General features: G+C 41.7%; 1 protein-coding gene across 3 annotated transcripts in view; it reads left to right on the top strand.

Moving 5' to 3' along the window:
• Window positions 1-2,443: 2,443 nt before the first annotated feature.
• Window positions 2,444-17,753, top strand: part of LOC105022605 (guanine nucleotide exchange factor VAV3) — a 78,639-nt gene continuing 63,329 nt past the window's right edge. For all 3 annotated transcript variants that reach the window (XM_010891173.4, XM_020041781.2, XM_020041780.2), the window contains exons 1-2: window positions 2,444-2,926; window positions 14,926-15,042. In XM_010891173.4, the coding sequence (XP_010889475.1) occupies window positions 2,720-2,926; window positions 14,926-15,042 (324 nt within the window). In that variant the 5' untranslated portion in view covers window positions 2,444-2,719. The remainder of the gene's footprint in view (window positions 2,927-14,925; window positions 15,043-17,753) is intronic.

The raw sequence follows: 17,753 nt of genomic DNA, 5'->3' as shown, positions 1-17,753 counted from the left end.
TTGGGATTGTGGTGCCGTTTGGGACTGCATATGGATCACCTCTCCAGTCATCCTGCTTGGCTGCTCTAGTCTAGGGATCCAGAGTCCTTCATACCACTCTATGACATGTAATGCCAGCTGTCTACTGTTAAATGACTTCCCACCCAATCATATACATCTTCATCACAAATGATCAGCGGAGAGAAAGGCAATATTGTTCATATGATTACATTCACTCATCTAGATACATTGGTTATCTTTGTAAAAAAAACGATTTATTCACTGAAAATCACATTGACCAGTGAGATACCTAAACGTTACATGTTGGAATGAGAAAAGAATTTGGAACTATATGGTTTCCTACAACAGGCAGATTCAAGGATTGCACATTTTGTCACAACATTGTTTTGAACATTCGTTTTTGGGCTGGTGATCAATGAAGCATTTTACAAGAAACATCTTTGATGACTCCTGATAAAGATTTTTGTCTAAACTGCATAACTTTGGCTTGAAAATAAGATCTCTAAAGATCTCTAAAGATCTCTGTAGACGGCAAAAAAGTAGCTAAACCCCTTATCATAATTTGTGTATCATCAGATTAATTTTAAAAGCAGTAATGGTTATTATCTAGCTAACACTGTATGGGGGTCCACATAATACGAGTTATAGCAAACATTAACGTTTTTGACAGGTTACCTGTATATTCTAATTTAGACTGAACAGCCATTGGTTCCTTTTTAGTCATTGTCTGTAGAACAATATCGATAACAATGTTGCGACTGTTAACAGTGTTGCAACCATGTATATTGAATTCTTGGTTAACCAATCCCCATACACAATGTTTGCATAATAAACTGTTACCTAGCAGATTTGAGAGCCATGTCAACCTAAATATATTCCCCCAGTAAATAATAGCCTAATATAATGAATTTCACACATAGCAATTATTGGGGGATTTTGGACCTTTCTTTACAAGTCATTTGAACATTCAATATGAATTTGTGCCAGTTTCTTCAAATTTTTCCAAGGCTTAAATGTTACAGCCCTGGGAGAACATTTTTGGTTTTATACAGTGCTGAGGTCAAAACAGTACACACTCCATTATATGTAGCATTGCAGGTCTCGTGAATGATTTAGCTAAAATGGAAGAAGAAAGGAAAGGGAAAGGGGTGCCAAGAGTGACTGAGTGAGAGCAAGACAGACAGAGAGTGGAAAAAAGGGAGAGAGCAGGTGTGTGAGAGAGATGCGTCCCAGAGTTAACTGTGACAGCAGGAACACAGACAGGAACAGGATATCCATGACATTGTGCCTCTGAGCCTATGCAATTTCAGTCTTATCTGAAGAATGACACAGACTTTCCAATACTTCTCAATGCATCACACATACAGTGCTACAGTATTTACTATTGGAGCATTAATTCACCACACAGAAGAGATGAGTAAACTAAAATTCTTAAGTAAAACAGAATCATTTAGTTTGGATCTTGGCTGGAGCCTGTACATTAAAGGTGTTTAACCACATGCGAGAGATTGGCATTTACAGGATCTCCTAGCCTACTAATAAACATCTTTTAATGATGCAGACTTTGACGTCCCCCCCACTGAGTATAACAAATCACCCCATACCTCATATTGACCAACAAACTGTAACATGGTTTGTATATTTAATGTAAATCATTTCCCAGGCCATTAGTTAATAGGTAACAAGGGATGACATCTGAAACAGCAATCTATAGCACAAATAATAATTCTACAATTGTGTGTGCTTATATTTCTCCTATTGCACATTTAACTGTTTGCACATCTCAATATCCCTTTAGACGCCCTCAGAAAATCAGGTCGCAGCCAGGGTCATGGGGTACGGAGAGCCAAAACCTACTTATATTTATTTATAAGCAGCATGCAAATTATTCAAATTAAGTAAAATATATTTTTATTTTACAGATCATCAAATTAAATAGAGTCTCTAGGTCTACATACACTGGTTGTGCCTTATTGGATTATTCGTCCAAGCAAAGATATTCCGCTGACTGATAAGAATACATTCATCCATTGCCATCCATTATTTATAGCTTGATGTCGGACACCAGTGCTGCAGCTGATCAATTTGAATATTTAGCAAAATATCTCTAAAATCAAGGTCTTTGTTGGCGTTCAATTTAACAGACAAAACTCATCCGTAGTAATAATTAAACACATTTTATTAAATTATATTTGTCAGAATGAATTCAAGTAATACAAAATTCAAGCCTAACCAAGAGTTGCGCCTACATTTGTATTGTCACAAGTACATTTTCCAAATCACTAATTTCTTTATGCATGAGTGTTATAATGAGATAATACTGTTACCGTATACAGTAAAAGTCTATAAACTACAGAACACGAGTGGCAAGCGGAAGATGAGAGGCGGGGTGGAAGTCCTATGGAGCAAGCGAGAGAGAGAGAGGAAGAGAGAGAGAGAGAGCACCGACAGTGTTGCGTTACTGTCCGCTATGGAATGGTAGGCTACAGTCATCAATGGACAATAGCATTCACTAGCCTAACCTCTTCCCTTTTATCTTTATTTCTGCTATGACTCGGAGGGAAGCGGAATCAAATTCGGCATAGTTTCGCTTTAATCGTTCGTTTGGTAGATTGAACATGGAGACAACGTTGTTTTAGCGCACTCTATTGATTAGACTCCAGTTGGTTTTCTATTCCTCTCATAAGATTTGTTTGATCGGAAACCTATTGGACTCATAATGATGGAATATTGGAGGCAGTGTGCATTATGGCTGATCAACTGCAAGGTGCTTCCACCCAACCATCGTGTGACATGGGAGTCAGCTCAGGTATTCGACCTGGCTCAGACCCTCCGAGATGGAGTGCTTCTGTGTCAGCTTCTTAACAACCTCCGACCCCAGTCCATCAACCTTAAAGAGATCAACCTCAGACCACAGATGTCTCAGGTAAGATAGAAACGTGTTCATACGTTAATAACAGAGAAAAAGTAAATGGGCTACGCTACAATGCCCAAATGTTTAGGGTTACTGATCATTAAACATGTTTTGCACAAAAGGATAACATGTTGGATCTTCGAATCAAATCAATTGAATTCACTTAGTTTGTTTTCAGTGTTTTGCGAATTGTGTCATATCAGCGACAGTATTATATATGGCAACATCGGAAGTTGTAATCATTTGGGGGCTCAAGGGAAAGCTGTACCGTTATGAATTGCGAGTCCGACCCTGCCTGCCCTCTATGGGTGATGGGAGTTGCACGTTCAGCTCGAGTAGTAGGCATGCTTTCAATACACGCACAAACAAAACTTTTTTGTTAAGTAGTGTAAATAAGTTAAAATACATTTTTATGCTCCACCCCATAGTTTTTTAATATGTCATTTAGATGAATACATTAATAGTGCAAGGAATGGGTTTGCAAAGGGAGGTAAAAGCTTTTTTCTCTCTGACAGTGACTAACATATTTCGTCTTCGTTGTTTTTATCTTCACATTTGTTGTTCCAAATTTTTTTCATGCTTTCATATTAAATTAAGAACCAGTAATGGTATAGCATGACAGTATCTACATGACAGTATCTACAGTTCTTGCTATACAGACTACACAGGTAGCCAGACAGGCAGACAGGTAGTCAGACAGACAGGCAGTCAGTCAGACAGGCAGTTTGACTGTCAGGTATAGATGCTACCCAGTGTGTTGCGTTATTAAAAACAGGCTCCTGGCTACTGCCACGTGTTTACTTCCTCTCTTGGTTGTCAAAGGCCATCTGCTCCAGTCCTGTCCCACTCCAAGCCTGTCACAGCCAGGTCTGGCTCTGGCCTGATTCATTAGAATCCTTTATATCATGGCTAAATCTGTGATTTGGCTAAAAGACAACTCTCAGGGGTAAGAGAGACCAGTCACTCTATGTGACTGGTCTGGATAAACCTTTAGTGCACCTGACGGCCACACACACAACGAAACAAACATCACACACGCTGGCTTGCATGCACATACACAAAAAGACAAACAAAGACGTACAAACTCTCTATGGACTGTGATGAGTGACTAGACCAAACATCCATAAGAGCATTCAATGAATGAACCGCTTTCCACACCAACTCAATGCGTGTATAGGTAAATGACAGACAGTGTAGCTGACAGAATCCATTCAACAATTCTGATCAATATGATATGCTTCTGCAACAGTTTCATAATCGAGCCTGTTTTTGAAATGGTCAGCGTTGACCAACATTTTAGACCATTACAATGTTGCAATAGGGCTGGAATTGTTACTGGAATTTTTATAGCTTTTTATCAAATTTTTATTGATCTAGATTGAGGGAAGTTGAGCTGTGTATTACAGTCAGTGTTGGACAAAACCAACATCTTTATTTTCTAGCTTCTGCATTGTCATAACATAATGACACAGTTTAACAGGCAAATGGGTTGTCTCTTAAGTTTACCCTGCAACATTTTTAGATGTGTGTCTTGATAGATTTAGGCCAGCTTGCATTTCTGATTCAGAAGGAATGATAATGATTCAACAAGGATTATGCATGTTCACAATTAATCTCAGACTACTTTCTGTTTATTGCAAATCGAGAGTTGTTAATATTTCCCTCTCCAAGGCTACACACATACTAGTGTACGTCCTTTTACACATCACACTCAGGGGACCAATCCCCTTTAGTTGGACAAGTCTGTTCAACAACAGAATTTTTAAAAATTTTCTTTGAAGGAGAAAACACAACTTTCTGCCCCAGCCCTGAATGCTCCCTTCTCACAGGTGAAATTTACATAACGGAGGGTTGGTTGAGATGCGTGAAGCCCATAGTGAATAATTAATGAATTCACAGTGGCAGTAGCTATTTTATCATTGGTCGATTAACCCCACATGGGACACTAGGCCTCCCCTCACCCAGTGGGACCCTGGGGACCGGGGAGACACCAAGACAAAGGCCTTGTAGGGCCCAGAGCACAAAGAACCTGTCTAGTGCATCGCCACACCAGAGCCCCCTTCTCTGAGGACACAGAGGCTCTGAAAACAGCAGGCCTGTGGCTATACTAGACACATAATTAAAGCAAAATGTATTAAAGCCCCTAGAGAGTTACGGCAAATTATGAGATCTGGGATAGAGTTATGCAGTATTACAGATTTAGAAACGTGTATTTTGACTGGATTTTGCCTTAACCTGGAAACATATGGCTTGTCCTGAAAGCAGGAAATGGAAACAGAGAGCTTGACTAAATAGATATGAGACTTATTGACATTGCCGTTCTAAGAAAAGCAGAAGTAAATCTGACGTCCACAGAATAACTGAAAGAACATAGAAGTGGTCGTAGATTTTGTTTTCTCATGGGAATGTGTCTGGGTGTGAGAGGAAAGGAGTCATCAGTAACAGGTGCAGGAGAAGTGAGTCAAAAGTGTCCTGTGTCAAAATGTGTGTTTATGTGAGTGTTCCTCTATATGTGTGTGAAAATTAAAACAAGGCTGTGTCAAACTGTGTCTACTTAGAGGAAGTGTAGATGGGCCAATGTCTTCTGACTATGACTTTTACATTTTGTAAGCTGTGGTTTGGTTTCAGCATGAGCAGTACAAACACACACGCATGTGCGCCTGCACACACACACACACACACACACACACACACATACACAATCACACATTCGAGAACATACAGAATAGACCTCTCTTTTTCAGAGACAACAGACTGTCCCTAAGCTTTGACCCGCTGAGGAAGTGAGGAGACTAGAATAGAGGAAGGAAGTGAAACATTGGCCCTAGCTAGGCCCCTCCCACTCCGATTACCACACCAAAAACATTATTTTGTAAGACGACCCAGCTTCGGAGTTGCCATTTGAACATAACTTATCCCTTCAGGATGTATAGAGAAAGAGCAATAGGTTGAAGATTAAAGAGAGAGAAGTAAAGATATAGAGGAAGAGATGATGTCATTACAGGCTGTTTCTGATAAACGTAGAATTCTCCTAAAGTGACAAATTCCAGATTCATATGTTTTTCCGTTACTGAAAGTTTTTGCACTTTTCATTTTAAAAACACCCCGAGAAGCCTTTCATTTGAAATTATGTTGTTTAATTTACTAATGCCAGTTTATTTTGCAATGTCATTATGATATAATGTTGCATTTCTGTAATTCACGACTCATCTGGAAATCAATCAATTAATAAAATGCATTTTACCCCAACAAAGTGCATTTATAAACACCCAGCCTGAAACCCCAAAATGCAAGAAACAACAGGGTTGGTGCCCAGTGACTAGGAAAAACTCCATAAAAGGAGCTTAGGAAGAAATGTAGAGAGGAACCAGGCTCTCAGGGGTGGCCAGTCCTCTTCAGGATGGTGGTGGGGGGTCAGCGGAGTAGCAGACAGAATTGTCAGGTATTGGACAGGGGACAGCTACATGTCCTTCAGACCTGGTAGTCCTGAGATGTCGCCTTTCCATTTAAATCACAGAAACAAGCAAATGAAACAGCACAACATGCCTAAACATAAAACTAATCCTATTTGTATATTTCACTGGATTGACTACTTCGTTGTGGGGTCCCCTTGAAAACAGTGTGGGAACAAATTGCAAGATTTTACTATCTTTTTGGGGACCTCTGATGCCCACATGTAGAATAAAACCAGGATCACTCTCTATTTCTCTCTGTCTCTTTCTCTCTTTCTCTCCCTCTCTCACACATACTGGCCTCTTTCCATCTGACACCAAGGTAACAGGTTCTCTCAATTGTATAGATGGAATACAAATCATGCAGACAAACTTTAACCATTGCACTCACCAACCTCCATTGACCTTAAAGTCATATTACTGCTTCCAAAAATGGGCAGTCATCCTTCACCGGATTTAATTTGGTATTAATCTCTTACCAAAAGTTGCCATCATTTTACTGTCATCTGATAATCCTATGCCATTCAATATATAATATGCAGTATGTATGCCTGTAGCAAGCCAGTTAAATAAATTGCTATGCAATATGAGGAATTATGTACTGTTATTCAATTACATAATTATCAAAAAGGCAGAGGGCTTGATTTGTCTCCAGTCAATGTTTATTGGGTTTTTAAAGCCTACCAGACTGGTTCATTTAATCAGTAATGTACTGAGTGCTTTGTGAAAGCTTTATGTCAATACTGACATGGTTACATTGGAACAATGGATATTGATAATAACAGTTAACTCTATGCACGTCCGTGTCTGTTCCCAATCTGATGGGAAAACACTGAATGAAATACATGACTGTCAGTAGATGTTTTTTCAGTCCATTGACTTCAGACATGGAAGCTCACGCACTGTGTTGGCTGAAAGAATGGCCACCCGCTCTTCCCTAATTTAACATTTATCCAATTATTATTGCGAAATAAACAAAAAGTATTGTTTAGATCAGTGGTTCCCAACCAGGGGTACTAGGACCCCTGGGGGTACTTGGCCTTTCCACAGGGGGTACTTGGAAACACTCATGACACCATAGACTTACTAGTGAAATGAACATGAGGGGGTACTTCAGGGGTACTCCAAGCAGTGCAAATTCTTTTTGGGGGTATGGTAACTGAAAAAGGTTGGGAGCCACTGGTTTAGATTATTGCTATAACAGCCGTCTCTAAGGCTGTGTTTGGTTGTCATCTTTGCATAATAAAATGAAAGTGGAGGCTTTTTTTGCGGGTGTTCTGTGTGAACTCCCCATGTTCTGCCACCAACGTGTTATGTCGTATATAACCCTTTGACACCAGATTTTTGAGGGTTTTATAAGAATCACCAAAAATAATATTTACAAATTTACCAGCAGTGTTTTTTTTCTACTAAACTGAATTGTTGCAGAAAGTATAGAAAGCAGTGCATGATGACCTAGAACAGATTAAAGTTACTTTTCTTACGTTATCGCAAACCAAATAATATACAATTCTACCAATAGTTAGTATTCCAAACAGATCTCAGATCAGTATTTTGTCTGAGATGTCCAGATTATACTTGACAGGGAGAGATGGGGCAAAAGCCTGCAGCGCCACTGCAACCTTTTCTCCACTGGATCCTGAAAAACTTGAGCCAAATTAAATGGGCATCATTTTCTATCCAGCTAAAAATAGATGTGAAAGTAATCTGAGCAGTCAGTGATGGTAATGTTTAAAGCGAAGTGCACTTTAGAGAAGCCTCTGCCTTGCAGTGTGTGCCTGGTGTTTCAAGATGTGCGCTAACACGCTTTCATATCGTGTTTCTCCACTAATTGTGAATGAGGAGGTTCCACTCATAATGGAGGTGATTTACATTTGGACATGTCTGCGGTACAAACATGCTCTATTTAAATAGCTTTTCTGTTTCTCTGGTTGCACTACAAAAGGACAGCTAAATATATAGAGGGACACGTAGGAGTGGTAATAACTACTTACACACACAACACACAGAAACACACATAGACACACAGACACACACACACACACACACACACACATATACACGTACACAGGACATGACACAGAAACACAGACACAAATGCAAGAACACGGGGTCAGACACCAGTTGACCTGTCTGTCTCTCACACACTCCGCAGCTGGCAACACAATTTATAACATTTTATTACGTTGAGAGGAATAGAATGGAGACGGTAGAAGGGGAGGAGTTGGATGAGGATGGAGGATGGGGAGGAGTAGGATGGAGACGGGAGATGGGGAGGAGTTTGATGGAGACGGGAGATGGGGAGGAGTTTGATGGAGACGGGAGATGGGGAGGAGTTGGATGGAGACGGGAGATGGGGAGGAGTTGGATGGAGACGGGAGATGGGGAGGAGTTTGATGGAGACGGGAGATGGGGAGGAGTTGGATGAGGATGGAGGATGGGGAGGAGTTGGATGAGGATGGAGGATGGGGAGGAGTTGGATGAGGATGGAGGATGGGGAGGAGTTGGATGAGGATGGAGGATGGGGAGTTTACTGCATGTGTTTATACATGTGTGAGAATATTCTGGTCGTACTTCTCCCCTTTATTAGAGCGCAGAGGGATTACAGATTGCAGATATTGCATATGTAGTACAGGTCCCTTCATGTAGAACTGAACAGCACAGTGTGAATGGCTACATACCCTGGCCTGGCCAATGATCTACCGTCCTGTACAGTTCTCCATGAAGGACCGTCACTCATTTACAATTTAATTCAAAAGACCATGTACGCCGCATAGGTTAGGAACGCATCGGACCTCTTCTGGCAGTGTGACCCGCAAAGGGGGGAAAGAAAGTGTCATTCAGAATCTGGTCAGGGGTTGCTGATGCTACGACGTGGGGCTGCCTTCAGCACCCACAGCACCCCTGCTTGGGACCTCTCCGTCTTTACTCTTCTAAAGTACTTTAGGCTATAAACGACAAGCACAAAAGAGGCGCTGGAGAAGCACAGTCCCTATATAGAACACCGCTAATGTCAAAGCTAGTTGACATTTACGCAGAATAGGACCCATTTTGGGACACAGTTGATGTACCTGGCCTCAGATCAGCTGACGGAGGCTTAACACTTATCTCTCATTAATAATGTATCAAAACATGGCAGGAAGAGACGTGCCCTGTGGTGCTGTATTAAAGAAGCCTGTACGGTTAAATAAACAACTCAGGGCGAAAGTGATGATCTCCCTCGACCCCCTGTCCTTTCCAAGGTCTCCCTCCCTCCTCTCTCTCTCTCTCTCTCTTTCTGTCTCTCTCCATCTCATTTAAATTCAGCTGTTTTATTGGCATTAGAAATGCCTTTACATTGCTAAAGCAACTAGGCATGAGACAGATATAATAAGTAACAGAAAAAAAAACAAGATTAACATGAATAAAAATGCAATATTGTAAATCAACATTACATTTTCAAGAGAATAACGATGATTCATATCCTATAATGTACAGTGTGGTAATAATGAATGTATGAATAACTTGGGGAAATAAACGAAGAGATCTACAATGCTGTTTGTGCTCCAGTGGTTGTCCTTTAATAATGGCGCTGGCTCGCACGTCTTGCTTCTGTGATTGCAGTATTTCACCTGACATGGTATTATCAATGTTCTATTGGATCTCTGTGGGTCTGTATGAAATATAGGTTTCTAATGTGGGCATATGTTTTGCAGCAAGTTCATTTCCATCTTGTTTTGTGGGCAGTCTGCACACAGAATGTCTTCTCTTGAGTGTCAGGTCTGCCTCTCGCTCTGTAGCCACACGCACAGAGTCTGTACACAGTCAAGGTCTTTGTTAATTTCCAGTCAGTCACAGTGGAGTAGATTACAAGCCATGGCCTAGGAGTGTTTATGGACAGAACACCAGCTGAGGGGGTGTATCTCTGGATTGTGGATCCTGCTGTTTTCGCTCTCGGTCTTCTGGCTGTTTTTGACCCTAAGCTGGACAAGGCTGTAAAATGTGGACAGCTGTTTCTCTGCTGTCAGCACATATTCATTCGCCTACACTTCAGCTCAGGTTTCCTGATCACACAGCTGAGGACAAGTCCCAATGACACTTCCAGTGTATGTAGAGCCGCCCAGGCCTGGGTCCCACTGTAACACAGCCCGTGAGGCCTTTGGAGATCTGGTCCACAGTAGTGCCCTACGAATGGGGTTGAAAGGGTGTCATTGCGGACGTAACCTTGGTGACATGCGGTATATAACTCTAATATGCTCCTACATTATGCCTGAGCAGCCCAACCATGTTCCCTGGGTGTTACCGTCCTTTAGGTTATCTGGCCAGTCCTAATTCAGCACACCTGTATTAGATGGATGAAATCTCGGGTGAAGAATCTACACAGGACTGCCCCGAATTAGGATTTACATGACCATGTACCAACCCTGAACCTCTGCTATCCACATATATTGGTCCCTATGTCATGTCTTGACCCAAACATCTTAAGAGAGACTCATAACACAGTGCGTGTGTGCTAGACGCAGGCATTATGTGATTCCGATTCAAAAACCTGTTGAATGATATGGTGGTAGGCCTTACCGCTGTCGTTGTTCTGTCTGCCTGTGTATTGAGGTTTCACATCCAAACACACCAGGATCCAACACTCCAATATGGCGTATTCATTATGATTCCAGGCTAGAATATCACAGTGACTTGCACTGACTCTTTCTCTAATAAGCTGGGTTGGCTTGTTTAGATGCGTGTCAGAATGACCGGATGGGCAGACAGAACGCGCTCTCACCGGACTCTAATCGCATTCCCCGTAAGACCTCCACATCCTCTGTTCCAGTAGGCCATTTAATCACTGTTAATTGACATTCATTAACCAATCAGAGATCATGTGAGCCTAACTCAGTGTGGCTTTTAATGTGGGAGATCTATGAGAAGATTGAGTGGGATTTGATTAGGCAGTAGCCGATATGCCACGCTGCAACACAACACACGCTGGGGTTTTACAAGGCCCTTCAGACAGGTACTGTGCTGTGGTTGCCATGGAGCTTCGTGGTGTATTGAAAGGAATACATAAGCAGGAAGAAATAGGATCCGCGTTGTGTAGCTGAAGCACACTTCAACTCAACTCATTCAACAGAGCAATAACACATGACTTGAAAAAGCACAATCGGGGACAGCGGCTGAGAGCATTTCACTTTCTCATCGTTTCCGCACGGTGCTTCACATATAAAACAGTACACCTCCGTTCTAAATTGTTGTGCTGAATGCTCTCCAACCAACCACATACAGTACACTCACACGCACACAGGAAACGCTAGTACATTAACCTGGTAAATACACTGGCCCAGTTCTCTGAGAAGTGGTGATGTACCCTGTAATGTAACCAACATTGAAGGCACTAGCAGAAACAGTTCTTTCAAAATAACCCATTTCGTGGCCTAGACATGCATGTGTCAGAGACAAAGACATCCAATTCTGTTATAATGTTACAGCATTGGTCTAGGTCAGAGGGCCTCACTCGTCTGTGGCGCTTGTCCCTCAACTGATCTGCCAGATTCAGATTATAATGACTGGCCAGCCAATTGACTTAGCATCTCTGAATCCTCCCAAAATAAAGTGGGCCAGATAATGCTTGAGGGGAGAGAGGTCAAAAGATGGCAGATGATGAAGATGGAATATTCTAGACAGCAAGTTTGGGAAACTGATGTTAAAGCTGCTGTAATTCTCCTGAGCCCTTCTTTTGACACCAACTTAGCAACTTTCAACTGAACGTTCAAAGTAGCCAAGTTTCAATACATGTCTTAGCACTCAACTCTTCAAGGGTCTCAGAAGACCATGAACTGGCGGCCTAATGAAACAGAAGCTTTTTTCGCAAAGAACAACATAAAGTCACTTGCCAAGCCAAAACCTTTTTACCTGTCAGTTGATGCAAGTTGTTAAAATCTCAGATACAGTGGCCACCAAGTATTGGGAAAGTGAAGACTAATATTTGATGTAGTCACTCATTGCATAAGATTGATGAAACTATAAATAGAGGTAAGACGCACATTAAACATCTTTAGTCAATCTATGTGGCAAACCTACGGTTTACGAGGAATTCATTTTTTAAGCTTTTTCCCAAAACTCTAAACTAAACGCTGCAAAATCTATCTTGCCACACTTTATGTTCTTAAGGCTCATTTGTTTGTCATGACTAGAGAGACTAGCACACAAATGTCTAGGCATGTACATCAAACAGGGCTGTCTGGTCCAGTCTGTTCAAATGTTAAAAATGCTACAGCTCTACCCATGGAGCACTTCTTTAGGTCAAATTACAAAAGGCCTATAGATATGGCCTGGCAAATTACAATTGTACTGCTCACATTCTTTTGGCATTCGAAAGGAACATTGTAATAATGCCAAGGAAAACGATCCTTCGCGGATTCCTACGGCTTAGCTTATAACATTTGATGACAGTGGCATGATATGGGCCTTAGTTTAAACCATAGTTTGAAGTGGGGCTCTCTATACAGCAGGTGACTCATATGGATGAGTTTCCAAGGCAGGAAACAGCTCGTGGTTTGCACTGATCTGGAGCCTCTCTGGTACTACTTACCATAGATTTGCCACTTGCTCTTATAAACACCCTTCACTAACTCGCGCCAGCCTGCTTCACCCCAGCGCTACAGAGGATGATTCAGCCCACTGCGGATGCCGAAGCTCCTCAGGGATGCTCACCGGAGTCTGGGCGGCCGTCTCCAAGATGTACTCGTCAGATGAAACGCCACGCTTACAAGTGTAAACATTCAGTGTTATTTACTGGCTGCCTGTGTGCTCCTCGCTCTGCTTGTCTTATCTGTGTGTTTTCAATCCCAAGGCCTTTCTTGTGAACTTGTCTGTAATGCCTGGTGTGATTTGAGTGCAGCAGAATTGAATATTTCAACGTTTACGTCAGTCGCCATCTTCACAGACAGCTCTGAGCTCATGACGCAGTTCAAAAGGATAGCTAAACACCGGATGAGATGTTACGCGTCCGTGCCTCTCTGAGTGGTTTGACTTTCATGCCGTTTCTAACAATGCATTGTTTACTAGTACTGTAACACTGTTCCACTAACAGAGCCAGTACAACATTGTGAGGTTTGCTCAACATTGACTCCATCTACTGTTGTTGACAGCAGAGCTACAGCATCACACAGAAATGACTGTGATGTTTTAAAAGGAGAATGACTGACAAACACCACTTCCTGTGAATGCCTGTTTGTCAGTCAAGACAAAACGTGAACTGACACCATAACTAGCGACATCAAAATCTGTTTCTGAACTGCTGCTGGGTTACTGCCTGGTACAGGATCTGCTGAACGCAGAGGGTTTGGAAGGTTTGCTGTCATTTTAACAGCCTGTTGTGATAAAGTATTCTATTGTAATGTCTCCATCAGCATAAACCATAAGAGGACTCAATTTCATTAGGATCATAGCCTAGTTAGTGCTGTAGCTGAATGATCTACTGTGCTGATCGGATGTTAAGGATAATCTGTGCTGAGTGACTTGAGTCCATTATTTGACAATGTAGTTGACATACAGTATTGCATTCATTTAAAATAAGGTCGGTTATCCTGCCATTTCCCTAACCCATGTGGAGAAATAATGTGGCAGTCTTCCTTCTTAAGAAAACAGCTTGTACAAAATGCATTGTTACGGAACATTGGAGCTAGTTCTGGTTAATTCTGAGTGTGGTGGATACGCCTCTTCTCATCAGTCGTGTCAGTGTTTGAGCTTAATTAAATCTTGTTTTATTCAGCCAAGGTTACGTGGCACGGTGGCAGGGTTCAGTTCTACTCACTGTCTTAATGTGATGCTTTATGATCAAAGAGGCTTAGAACAGGCCTTGTCTGCATATTGATCTTCATTGGGTTTATTACCTCCAAGGTGGGATGCACACTAGGCAGAAATGTGTGGCAAGTCACAAAAAAAATAATTTCAGCAATAATAATGGACGGAGTGTTTACTTGTTTTTCTGTCAGGATGTCCGGCTGGGGTTTTGAGTAGACAATTGCCCCATCCATTTACAAAACCAAAAAAAGGTCTCTGGACTGTTTATATGTAACTTAGTCATTTTGAAATATACAACAATGGCAGTATGTCTATTGTTTCAGCCAGAGTGACTGGGAATGTTTTCTGGGGCAGCCAAGTTGAAGTGTGAACCAGACGTGAATTTCTCTGAATGTAGTTCAACATTGTTCAAGTTTAGGCCTTCTAGACAGCTTGTTGCACATGGGACCAAACCAGGTTTGGGAAAGTGAGATTGTCTTCTTGGTTCATTTAATTGATTAACCAAATTATTTCTTAGAAAATATGCACAAAAATACCCAAAGTATCAGTATTTCACCAAAGGAGATTCATTCAGTTATTTTGCAAATCTGCTTACATTTCTCAACTTCAGCAAATCCACATTTAATATGAGTACATGCTACAGTATGCAGTGAAGCTAGTCTGTTATCAGAATAAATGGACTTATTTTACTTTGTGTGACTATACTGTCATTGTGTAGAGACAGAATGGTCAGTAATAATCTGTTATAATCTAACAATAACACTGTCCCCTGTTCTCCAGTTCCTGTGCTTGAAGAACATCCGGACATTTCTCTCGGTGTGCGGTGACACGTTTGGCATGAAGAAGAGTGAACTGTTTGAGGCCTTCGACTTGTTTGATGTGCGGGACTTTGGAAAGGTAAGCAATGGGGTACATTCACTGTTCCTTCCTTTGTGAATACCATCTAGGTTCCTATATGTTTTGTTTTGGATATTCAGTCTCTCAAGAAGAAATAATAATGTTATTGCTAGCTGTTCACTGCTTGGAAACACCTAGAGAAGACATGTGCACACTGCAAATGATTATGTTTGGAGATTAAAATGTACTGTAGTTCCTGTTTTATATAAACCATCATTGACTGTACAAGACAATACATGTCACAGTGGATTACTTAAAGAGCACAGTATTGACATTCAGCAGTTGGCTGCTCTTTCTATGTGGACACATCTTCTCTATATTTAGTGACACCGAACTAAACTCAGCTTTCCAGTCATTAAATAGATAACCCTTCAGTTCTGTTGTCATGGGCTGAGCGACCTAGGTTCATTATTGTGAGGTGTGAGTAGCTGTGTTAATAGGCGTGCTTTAATGAAAGAGTTGGGAAGGAGGCTTTGAGATGTGGTCTGGTGTCTTCGGTGCCGAAGCGGACAGAAAGACTTACAGGATGTGTGGCGTGTGCTTCCTTGATAAGGATATGATGTGTGACATATCGGCACGTTTTTTATGTGTGTGTTTACTGTATGTGTAAGAGAGAGAGTTATACAGAGATACTTAGAGCAACAGAGTTTACCAGACAGACAGACAGACCGACAGACATGACTCAACATCTGTCAGGCTCCAGGCAGCACAGCATGCAATGCCTCTATGATAAATAGGGTCCCTTTGCTACAGATGGTTCAGACGAAGTGACTCTACTAACCTTTAACCTCATATGCCACCCGGCCCCACAACCTCTCCCAACCACCCCCAACTTCTCCCAACCACCCCCGAATTCTCACAACCGCCCCCAACCTATCACAACCTCTCACAACCGACCCCAACCTATCACAACCTCTCCCAACCCCCGCCAACATATCACAACCTCTTACAACCACCCCCAACCTATCACAACCTCTCCCAATCAACCCCAACCTATCACAACCTCTCCCAACATCTCCCAACCTCTTAGAATCTTTTTTAATTACATAACCATTATAAAACAGCTTTGCTGCAGGTTATTTGCAAAATAGGATTAGAAAACAAATCCTAAAATTGGTCAGAATCCACATGGTTTTGGATGTTCAATTCAGGATGTGACAAGGTCTGTTGTGATGGTTGTTAAAGTGTTTCAATGATTACTTCTGGGGCTATGATTGTGTGGTTGAGTTAAGTAATTTATAAATAAAACACAATTGGACTGCTGCCAGTCACAAAGACATAGTCTTCCGTACTTCACACACCTACAAGATACAAATCCCCAGAATATTCCATACATGAATCAACAGCTTATTATTAAATATGTATATGCAAATGTGGTTCTTCTTAATCCTTTTCTGCCATAGAAAATTTAAAATGTATGTAGGGGCTGCAAGTAAGATTGCGATATAACCATTCAGGTGTGTAGTGAGATTTCAGTTGCTGTATAAGTAAGGCCATTTTTTTTTTTTTTCATGGAGGGCTGATAGACTGATTAGTTAATTGATCCCACACCCACAATTTCTCCCTGTCTCTCCTCTCTATCTAACCCTTTTCCCTTTCTCTTCACAGCTCCCTCCAACTCGGTCTCTCTCTCCCTGCCTCTCTCCTGCGTTGTCTCTAACTCCCACACTTTCCTTTCCTCTCTACCTTTCAATCTCCCCCTCCCTCTCTCCTTTTCTCTTCTTCACACACTCCCTTATTCAACTGTTACCGTTGGTCGATATGGAATCCATCTGTAATAAATAGCTTTTTTTGTGTGCGGGCACAACTTCTTTCATTCTTCATTCCTAGACAAACAGTTGGGATTGTCTCCCCTACCTTATAGTGCAAAATAGATTTCATTCTTTTGTCTTGGCCCATACATTTAAGTTTAACTCTCAGCAATGCAATATTGATTTTGATCAAGTATAAATCTTCTCCCTTCAAGTCATGTGCGTTGATGGAATTGGACCGCCATTAAAGTAAAAATGGTTGCCAAGGCTACGATCCACGCCGTGCCAGGCTATGGGCGGTGGAGCGTTCCCTATACAGTGCACGTGTTTTTATCCGGGGGTCCAGAGGGTTGTGGTCAAGCGTTGTGAACTACTGTGGGATTAGGGTACCATTTGGACTGCAGGATCTCGGGGGTGTTGGGGGTGGTTGGGAGAAGTTGGGGGTGGTTGGGAGAGTTTAATGGAGCGGAGAGCACAGCAGATAGAACAGGCCGCCTGTCATTCTCCTGTTCCAGGAACCCTGGGAAATTAGGGCTTTAGGTGTTGTCTTCACATGCTGAACAAAAAAGGAACAATGCAAACAGGACAATGCTATTGAATAAAACATCCTCATGTCTTATGTAATTCATAGTAAACCGTGGTTTTGACTGCCTTCAGGACCAAATCTGTGTCTCTCAGTCTTGAACATGGGTTTAAAGGGTTTTCACATGTTATAACAGGACAGTCTCTCTTTACGGGGCATACATGCTTGGTTGAGCATTGCAACGTCTGTCAATTAGATGGACATGTTTGTCATGAACTGTAGCTACAGAACAGAACCATGTTTTTGGGACTGTTGTCTCAGTGCCTGTACCACAGCTGTATGTGCTCTGTGGAAACCGTGTTGGCCTGCTAAAATGAGCTGTTTGTATTTACCATGCGCTCACATCCAAGGACTGGGAAAACACACGCCGATGCAAT

Source organism: Esox lucius, chromosome 21, assembly GCF_011004845.1.
Source record: "Esox lucius isolate fEsoLuc1 chromosome 21, fEsoLuc1.pri, whole genome shotgun sequence".
Lineage (NCBI taxonomy): Eukaryota > Metazoa > Chordata > Actinopteri > Esociformes > Esocidae > Esox > Esox lucius.
Note: the sequence above shows the minus strand (reverse complement) of the source record. Positions and strands in the feature narration are given on the sequence as shown.